A 10127-nucleotide genomic window follows, 5' to 3' on the forward strand; every position below is an offset into this window, starting at 1 on the left:
AGACAAACTAAGAAATGAGGTGCTGAAACATGCTGCAGCAGACATTCCCTTGAAGCATGACAAGGTGAAGAAGGCACAGACAAAAGGCTGCACAGAGGATTCCATTTCTATGAAATGCCCAGAGTAGGCAAATCTATAAGACAAAGTAGACTAGTGATTGCCAGGAGCTGGAAGGTAGTAGGGAATGGGGAGTGACTGCTACTGGGACAGTGTTTCTTTTTGGGGTGATGGTTACACAACTTTGTTAATATACTAAAACCCACTACTGAATCACATGCTTTTTTTTTTTGAGATGGAGTCTTGCTCTGTTGCCCAGGCTGGAGTGCAGTGGCACTATCTCGGCTCACTGCAAGCTCCGCCTCCCGGGTTCATGCCATTCTCCTGCCTCAGCCTCCTGAGTAGCTGGTATTACAGGCGTCCGTCACCACACCAGGCTATTTTTGTTTTTGTATTTTTAGTAGAGACGGGGTTTCACTGTGTTAGCCAGGATGGTCTCAATCTCCTGACCTCGTGATCCACCCGCCTTGGCCTCCCAAAGTGCTGGGATTACAGGTGTGAGCCACTGCCCCCAGCCTCATATGCTTTTAATGTGTGGATTTTATGGTATGTGAATCTTGATCAAGTGTGTTTTTAAAAACTGGATTGGATCATGGCAGCTCCCATTGGTGCTGAGCACAGCCAGCAGCCCGAGGCCTTTAGTGACGCCTTTCTTTAGCAACTGCAGACAGCAAAAAGCAGAGCTGCAGGTTGAAGGCTCAGAGTAATGGACAGAGCCCTAAAATGAGTAAGAATGGGTGCAGGCAGGGCCTGAGTGGTCACCAGAAAAGAGAAAGAGGAGTTGGTGCCATCACATACATCCACCTCATGCCTTATTCTGAAATTCGAGTGTGAGAATACATGTCGACACGTAAACCAGCTATGATTTTAAAGGCGTTGGCTGTGGTCTTGAAAAGAGTCATGTGGAAACCCATCACCTTAAGATTTTGAGTGTAAGGATCTTCACGACGAAATTTCTGAAAATGGTTCAGTCTCAGCTTCAGTTCCTGAGGCTGGAGAAGGATCCTCTAGAAGCCACACTGTAGCAGCTGCCCTGAGTCAGGACCTCCACTTGGACCCAAAGTAGGATGTCTCTCATGCATGTCGCTCCCAGCAACGCCAGACGGGATCCGCACAGGGCTGCCTCTGCTGCTCATTATTAATGCCTCTAAAGTCATTTCCATGGTTCTTTGGGCTTCGTCTTTAAAGGATTCAAGTGACTGAGACTATCCCAGAAAACCTTGCAGCTAGCGAAACTAGAGTACAACTAAGAACATTTTCAGACCTCCAGTGTGGATGACCTGAGCATCATCTCGCAAACTGAGAGGACTACAAGGATGGTAAGCTGAAATGGACATGAATATACTCTGTTAGATCAGACTAAAAAAAAAAAAAAAATTTGGGCCAGGTGTGATGGCTCACACCTGTAATGCCAGCACTTTGGGAGGCCGAGGTGGGCAGATTATGAGGTTAGCAGTTCGAGACCAGCCTGGCCAACATAGTGAAACCCCATCTATACTAAAAATACAAAAAATTAGCCAGGTGTGATGGCAGGTGCCTGTAATCCCAGCTACTCAGGAGGCTGAGGGAGGAGAATCACTTGAACCCAGGAGGCAGAGGTTGCCATGAGCCGAGATCACGCCACTGCACTCCAGCCTGGGCAAGAGAGAAACTGTCTCAGAAAAAAAAAATTGTGTGTTGCTTTAAAAACCTATAGAACTGGCTGGGCGTGGTGGCACACCCCCTGTAATCCCAGCACTTTGGGAGACCGAGGCGGGTGTATCACCTGAGGTCAGGAGTTCGAGACAAGCCTGACCAACATGGCGAAACCCCGTCTCTGCTAAAAATAAAAATTAAAAAAATAAATTAGCTGGGCTTGGTGGTGGCACATGCCTGTAAGCAGGAGGCTGAGGCAGGAGAATCGCTTGAACCCAGGAGGCGGAGGTTGCAGTGAGCCAAGATGGTACCATTGCACTCCAGCCTGGGGGACAAGAGCGAAACTCCGTCTCAAAAACAAACAAATAAACAAAAACCCTATAGAACCAACATAGTGCTTTAAAATATGGATCACTGCATTGGTTCATTCCAACAACCTAGGTATATTCAACAGTGTGGGCAGACTGTTAAGGGTGTATGGTACTATCACAATTTTTTGTTTGTTTTGAGACAGAGTCTCGCTCTGTCACCCAGGCTGGAATGCAGTGGCGTGAGCTTGGCTCACTGCAGCCTCCACCTCCCAGGGTTCAAGCAATTCTCCTTTCTCAGCCTCCCAAGTAGCTGGGATTACAGGTATGCACCACCACACCCAGCTAATTTTTGTATTTTTAGTAGAGATGGAGTTTTGCCATGTTGCCCAGGCTGATCTTGAACTCCTGACACCCGCCTCAACCTCCCAAAGTGCTGGGATTTCAGGTGTGAGCCGCCGCGCCTGGCCAGCTACCATCACAATTTTTAAAATCACAAGTGTTGCAAGAGTTTAAAGTGTTTTAAATTTAATTGTGCTAATATTTAACATGTACATCATGTTTTGTTCTCAAGCTGTATCACTGCCCACATAGTTAACAACATTGAATCCAAACCACTAAGTTCATGAGAGGCCATCCCAGGAGAATAAGGCGGTTACAGGGGAATCTTCCTAGAGCCTCTTTTGTGACTGTTGAACCTACTTCGGGAATGTATTACTTCTTTTGAAGTTTCCCTCTGAGAGGAGCCAAGATAATCTTATAGGCAAAAAGAGGCTTCAGGTGACACACACACACTACACAACCCCCTCCCCAGCCCTCATCTTCAGTGAACCCCTGCCCTCTAGCATCACTCGCCTCAGGTGTTGGAGCAGAGGCCGGCCTGCAGTTCTAGGGTCTCCTGGGCATGCCTGCCTGTTACTGGCATAGCACTCTTTGTGTATGGCCCAAGGATGTTCTATACCCATGGCTGGGGCAGCAGGGCAGAAAACAGCCTCCACTTTTTAGGGAGATTTTAGCACTGCAGGTCCTCAGACCCCGCTCCCTCAAGGGACATCTCACTTCAGTTCTTTTCAGAAAGGCCCACTGGGCTGGGTGCAGTGACTGGCCTGTAATCCTGATACTTTGGGAGGCTGAGGCAGGAAGATCACTTGAGCCCAGGTGTTCAAGACCAGACTGGGCATGAGACCCGTCTCTACAAAAAAATTTAAAAATTAGTCAGGTGTGGTGGTAAGCCTGTAGTCTCAGCTGCTTAGGAGGCTGAAGCAGGAGAATCCCTTGACCCCGGGAGGTTGAGGCTGCAGTGAGCCATGATCGTGTGTCCCCACTCCAGCCTAGGCGACAGAGTGAGACCTAGTCTCAGGAAAAAAGAAAGGCTAACTGGCATCTGAAACTTTTTGTGAGATTCAATTTCCCTCTGCTGCTAAGATAAAAATAAGAAAGTATTACATATATGAAATAAAATGATTTCACATTTCTTAAAATATTCCTGTAGGCAGCTTGGCCAAGTTACTTTGTATGCATCCAACCACGGATGGCACTGGAATGCCTTCCACCTGTGCTGGGAGTGGGGCAGGTCCCCAGGAGGCAGGGTGCATGCCACACAAGTCAGGACAACAGCAGGGACTGAGCTTCGCTCCAACTTTTGGTCTAGAGAGACCACCCTAAAGTCTGGACATTTGGAAAATATTTTAATCTAGGAGGCACCCAATGTGAGGAGCAAACTCACCCATCCAAACCCAAAGAATGGACTCAGAGACCCGGAGAACAGTGAAAGAGGCTTTCAATAAGATCGCGTGTCTGATGAGCAGGCACACCTGGCACAGTTTCAACAAGCAATGTATCCCCTAGTGTGCAGGCTCCTCCTTCCTTACAGGCTGAGTACCATGGGGTCACAATCTTCCCGGACGGTGCTTACTGGTTGTTAGCCGGAGGCTTTAGGCGTTTTCTTTAGGATTGTCTTGCTGCATTTTGTTAACAGCCTACAGTGCATTGCAATCTTAGTCCACTTAGGAGCTCTTCAAGTATTTGACTTATGACCTAAGTAGCTAGGCTGGCTGTTAGGAACAGACAAAGTTTATTTTACAGGCCAGTAAACTTTCCTTTTAGACTAAACTTTTTTGGTTCGGGTGAGGGCAACTAAGAAAGTGGGGAGGGGGCAGAGGGGGGAGCCGACAAGAAGGCATCGGCTAGCCTGAGGGGCCTAGCACATCCCGTTTCTTCCGTAGTTTGCTGACCTAAGCCAATTCAAGGCACTTTGTCTTAAAAATGGACCACTGTATACCTTATTTCCTTCACCCAAGTAACAGCTTAAAGTTTTACTTTGAGTCACCTGTTCTTTGACCAACAGTTTCTAAATAGCTGTATACTGCCCCCCAAAAAGTTGTATTTAACAAGGAGCAGCCCCTATTTGAATGATTTAGCAGCAAGCTAAGGCAAAGACACACAATGGTCACATTCCAGAATAAGAACATGTTTATTCAGATGAGCCAGAAGTCCAGGGTCACGCGGCTTTGCCTTCAGGAGATGCTTTACACACTCTCCCATTTTCTTTTCAGAACATACACTGTGGGAATTCACAAACTAAAACAAATTTCTGGTGACTTCCAATCTGTACATTATACTTTACAGTTTCAATTGAATTTTTTTAAAACTTAACTTCCAAGCTGGCCTGCTTAACACTGTGAGTCAAAAGTAACCCTAAAAAGCAAAAACACACAGCACTGAAGGGTCTCTGGGTGGTAATGTCAGCGTGGGCTGGGGAGGTGAGACCAAGCACATGGCCAGCAGACCGCAGGACGGGCCCTGGGGCTCATCATACAGAAATATGACAAGATAGTGAAGTCACAACTTCAGATGTCATTGGAGCTATCTATATATGACACACACATTATAAACAAATAACCTGGAACATTTCACAACATACGACACCTGTTCTACCTGGGAATGCAAACCCTGACCTGCAAATAAGAACACAGATGTGGGAGACACCACAGCCTGAAGCTGCTCTCCTCTTCCCTCCTCTTGTCTCCTCCAGTCCCGTGATGGGTTACGCTGAGCCAGCAATGTGCATGCACTAACTCCACAGGTGTTAAAGGTAAGGTCACTTCTAAACACACAACAAAATTACCTTAAACATTAGGACGTTAAAAGTTAAAACCCCAGCCAGGCGTGGTGGCTCACACCTGCAATCTCAGCACTTTGGGAGGCTGAGGTGGGTGGATCACTTGAGGTCAGGAGTTCGAGACCAGCCTGACCAACATGGTGAAACCATGTCTCTACTAAAAATACCAAAAAAAAAAAAAAAAAAAAAAAAAAAAAAAAAAAAAAAAAATAGCCAGATGTTGTGGCAGGCGCCTGTAATCTCAGCTAATTGGGAGGCTGAGGCAGGAGAATCGCTTGAACCCAGGAGGTAGAGGTTGCAGTGAGCCAAGGTTGCACCATTGCACTCCAGTCTGGGCCACAGAGTGAGACTCCATCTCAAAAAAAGAAACAGCTGCTGGCCATCAGTCCTGACACACCACGGCACTTATTACCCAAGGACAGGCTGCTTCAGAGCTTGGCACTGGCATGCACACTGGTTTTAAAGAGCAATTATGTAAGGAAGCAAGGTAACGCCAGCCTTTGGTGGCAGTGGTGCTCACAGGGTTGCCCCGAAGGCTGCTTCTGCCACCCGCACTGCACACTCACATCTTCCCTTCCTCCTGACTTCCATTTCCTCTCCCTGCTCTGAGGATCGAGCCCTGACAGGGACAGACTGTGAGGGACAAGGAGACTGTTGGCCCCAACCAACCCCAGTCGTGCCACATGGAGAGAGGGAAGAACTCTCAGGAAGATGCTGAAAGGGGCCGCGTCAGCCAAAGTAGAAGGGGCTTTTCTAGAATCAGGGAAGGGAATGGGACCGACCCGGAAAAGGCACTGTGCCTTTTCTGTGCTGTGGCAGAAGCTTCGATTCCAAACCAAGATACGGACCACACTCCTGAAAGCACCCCATGGCAGGTCGTGACTGAAGTTATTTTGGCAAAGGGGCAAAGAAAAAATCTGGCCCAAAATAACTGACCTGAAATAACAGAAATTTCCCTTTCCTAACCTTCTTTAGTTCAACTTAGTATTCTAATAGACGAGAATTTGGTTTAATGTGAGGTCTCCCTCCCTCAGAAGGCACAGCAGCCCGCAGGGAGGGCTCAGCCCCATTCTTGGTTAGGTTTGGTTTTGGCTGCAGGTGTGGCAAGTTCTGTGCCATGGAAGCGATTTCCCTCCAGCTCTGGAGACAGGTGGAGCACAGCTTCAGTGACTTTTCTTTTTTTGTGGGAAAAAGGTATACTTTGTAGGGTTAAACTCTTCCCAGATGCGCTCAAATTCTTCCAGAAAAAGCCGCACGTACTCGTCGTCCTCCATGATGAGAACGTTCTCCCTGTTGTTCTGGATGGCTTGCGTGGTCCAGTTGAGCGAGCCAGTGATGAGCACCCGCTTATCCACGATGGCAAACTTGTGATGCATGTAGCCCAGGTCCTGATCGTGCCGGACCTGGATCCCTGCAGAAAGGACAAGGTGATTTCATTCCATGCAGGAGTCCCGCCTCCAGTGTGGACTGTTCCTGGGGGCTACTGGCTTTACTTTATGTTTCCAGTTTGGTGGGCCAGGAAAGCCCGCCACGCTTTCACAGAGTGGTGGCAGCTAAGCTCCCAGGAGGGACACTGAGAACCACAGAGGGGACATCACACACGGGGCCAGAGCATCACACACAGGCCATGGGGGACTGGGCGGGCCGTGGTCTGGGTGAGACCACACCTCCGAGTCTATGCCAGCCAGTATGTCCCTTCGGGGTTACTGTTTGCTGTCGAAGCTGTCACTAACCTGGTCAGAGGTGACCAGGGCAAAGACAGAGTGTGAGCCTTCAGGTTCTGACTCTTCCACAGCTAAGGCTGACAGCCGTGCCCGCTCTGCTCAGAGAGGCCCCGGTGTCTGGCAGCAGAGGCCAATTTGCTAGCACAACCTCGGCCACCAAGGCAGGAAGGGCCCTAACTAACAACGCACAAATGAATTCTCTTCCACACCCCTCTGCTTCCTTCACCAAAGAACCAGGCATCCGCACCTCTGCTCTTCCCAGCTTTCAAACTCCTCCTGGGAAGGGCCTGTGTCTGTCTCCCCCAGAATCACTCATGACCTGCCTCACTCATGACCTGCTCAAGGAATGAGGCCGTCAGAAATGGGGGTTAAAAGAAGTTTTAAACAGGCTGCCATGGAACACAGTTGCCAGATTTTCCAAATCAAAATACAGGACATCCAAGTTAAATGGAACTTCAGATTGAGAGTCATCTTTGAAGGGAAGTGTGTCCCACGGAGTACTGAGAACACAACTTAAAAATCACTCCCTGTGCATGGAACTCACATTTAATTGTGCCTCCTGAATTGGGCCTGGCAGGATGGGGATGCGGTGGCTTCCTTACCTCGGGGATCCAACCCTTCTTACACTCTGGCCACTCCGCCGGCACGTCCTGTCGGCACAGCCCTCCAAACACATTCCTCCACATGGTGGGCAATCTAAAACCCCACCATTGCCAACACCTCCTGCCTCCGCTGGGATCCACTGCCCACTTCCCCGTCCCCTCCCCGCAGCCCACCACCTCTGGCCACAGAGGACTCCCTGCCGTTCCTCACAAGGAAGTCAGTATGTGACCCAGGGCGTCTGTGCTGCTACCCCTTCCAGCTGCATGCCTCTCCCTCCGGAAAGCCCACGCGTGTCCGCAAGTCTCCTGCCCTGAGTGTCACTGCCCCTGGGCAGCTGACCTGGCCCACACCACTTCCTCCCACACCACTGCCTCCTTACCCTGCTTTATGAAATTTTCTCGACCCTTCTTAGTGCCCTAAATGAAATATTCGTGACTTAGTTGGCATTTCCGTGGGAACCTGGCCTTGTGCCCTAGGATGTTCCAGCTCCTCACAAATACTGGCACACAGGGGACATTCCTTGAACAGATGAATGCCACCGGACAGCCTCGAAGTCAGCGAGGATGCTGGGAGGCCATCCCAGAGGGAATCCGATGGGACCTTGGTCTAGGGGCCCTTGAAGGGTCTTCACCAACCTCAGTTTCTACAACTCTAAAAGCAAGTCAAACAGAACTGTACTGTGCACGCCTGGAGGTCCCCAAACCTCCCGTTAAAATGACCAACACATGGGAGGACAGCTCTTGTGGCTGCCCCAAAGAGGAGGAAACATCCTCAATACGAAAACCACGTGCCCCCCTCTGCTTCCACGTGGGGTGCAACATGCCCCACACCACCCAGGGCAGGGAGGGACCCTGGCTGACTCTGGAGAGGCTGCTCTGCGGCCCAAGTCAACGAGAGGCCATGGCTGTGCAGAAGGAACGGGCGGCAGTGACCACTGCCCAGCTTGGACAGTTGCCAGGCTCCACGCGTCTCTCAGTCACTGTGACCACCAGAATGAACATGTAGGCGTGACCTTCTGGGCGCCTGAGTGATGGAGACAGACAGAGGCCCAAGAGTCTGTGCGTGCAAATACATAAAGGGAAGAGCAGGCTGGGCCGCGGAACCGGGCCAGGATGGACTGAGAATCCTCAGGCGGGACAAGGATCCCAAATATTCACACTTCCTAGTCCCTTCTGTCCCCACCCCATGAGACAGGTGCCCCCGCCAGAGAGATATGTCTTCTACTCCTTTTGCAGCTGGGAAAACAAACGAACGTCCTGGCGCTGTTTTCTAGAACATATGTTTAGGTCTCCCAGAGCCCGGTGGCCTGAGGTTCACTCGGCGGCAGGTGGCCGCCTCTCCCCAGAGCCCTTCAGTCTGGAAGTCCAAGCACAACCCTGGCGTCCAGGTCCCCGGCCAGAAGGTTCCAGGTTACCACAGGCCGTCCGGGGGTCTCCGGCAGCCCGCAGGAGGGCGGGCCCGGGCTGCAGCAGTCACGAAAACTCCGCTGGCGGCGCCCGGGGAGTTGCTAGGGAAGCCTGCTCTGCCTCTAACCCGGCACACGCAGGCTCACCCGCTTCCAGCATGTCAGGACAGGTCACTTAGAAAACTGCCCCCACCGCGGAGGCACCGAGGGCCCGGCTCGCTTATGCCCACGCAGCCTGCTACACCTTTCGTGGGGGCTCTGCTTTCTCCGCGTTACACCACCCCTACTCCACAACGCCACGAGGAAAGTAAATGAGGCCTCAGCCCGTCCCCAGACCCCCTCCCCTAAGTGTCCACCTTTGCCTAGGACCCCGGGTGGCTCAGGCCGGCCTTCTCCGCCTGGACCCCGCCGGGCCTACCTGCCTTGCGCAGCAGGCCGATTTGCGAGCCGTTGAGGGCCATGTAGTCGCAGTCGGTGACGACCCGCACTCGCACCCCGCGCTGGTGCAGCAACTGCACGGCGCGGCCCAGCTGCGGACTGGAGAAGGCGAACAGGCAAAGCTCCAGGCTGGCGCGGGCGGCCAGCAGGGCACGCAGCAGGCGGCTCAGGGCGCTCTCGCAGTGGGGGAGGCCGCACGGGCAGCCCTCGGGGAGCCCGGCCAGCGCCGCGCCCGGAGCCCGCAGCAGAGCCTCGGTACAGGTCACTTGCGACGGGAAGAACAGTACCTCGCGCCGCGGCCGCCGCCGCCTGGACCGCAGCCAGCGCAGCACCCCGGGCAGCGCCTCCAGGGCCAGAGCCAGGCCCATAGCCGCTGCGGCGGCCACCTGCCAGCGCAACCGCCCCATGCCGCCGCTGACCTGGGCCCCAGGCACACGCCGCCGCACCCGAGTCTGCGCGCCCCCAGCCCCGGACCGCCACGCGCCAGGCCACGCCCCCGTCACGCGCCGCCAACGGCCACGTGCAAAGTCACGCCCCCAGCCCCCGAGGGCCACGCGCTAGGCCACGCCATGCCCCCACAAATGCCACTCACCAAGCTGAACCCACCCTTCCCACTAGCCCGCCTCCAGCCCTCAACGGGTGACCACGCCTCCCTCCACGCGCCAGGCCACGCCCTCCGCCACAGGCCCCTAACGCCAGGCCGCGCCCTCCATTTTCTTTCCAGCCTGGCGCCCGGCCCTGCCTCCCGGTCCCACCTCCCACCACGTGCCAAGCCGCGCCCCCAAGCCCGCGCCACCAGGCAGCACCTGCACACCCGCGGGCCACGGGCCCTAGCG

At 52.8% G+C, this 10127-nt stretch overlaps 1 protein-coding gene across 1 annotated transcript; it reads right to left on the reverse strand.

Annotated features, from left to right (window-relative positions):
- Nucleotides 1-5997: 5997 nt before the first annotated feature.
- Nucleotides 5998-9851, reverse strand: PLD6 (phospholipase D family member 6). The gene is made up of 2 exons (XM_010370934.2): nt 9272-9851; nt 5998-6532 (listed from the first exon to the last, which is right to left on the reverse strand). The coding sequence occupies exons 1-2, from the start codon at nt 9696-9698 to the stop codon at nt 6285-6287; spliced, it is 675 nt and encodes a 224-aa protein (XP_010369236.2). The 5' UTR covers nt 9699-9851; the 3' UTR covers nt 5998-6284.
- Between the last annotated feature and the right edge of the window lie 276 nt (nt 9852-10127).

This window comes from Rhinopithecus roxellana, chromosome 19 (genome assembly GCF_007565055.1).
Source record: "Rhinopithecus roxellana isolate Shanxi Qingling chromosome 19, ASM756505v1, whole genome shotgun sequence".
NCBI classification, from domain to species: Eukaryota; Metazoa; Chordata; class Mammalia; order Primates; family Cercopithecidae; genus Rhinopithecus; species Rhinopithecus roxellana.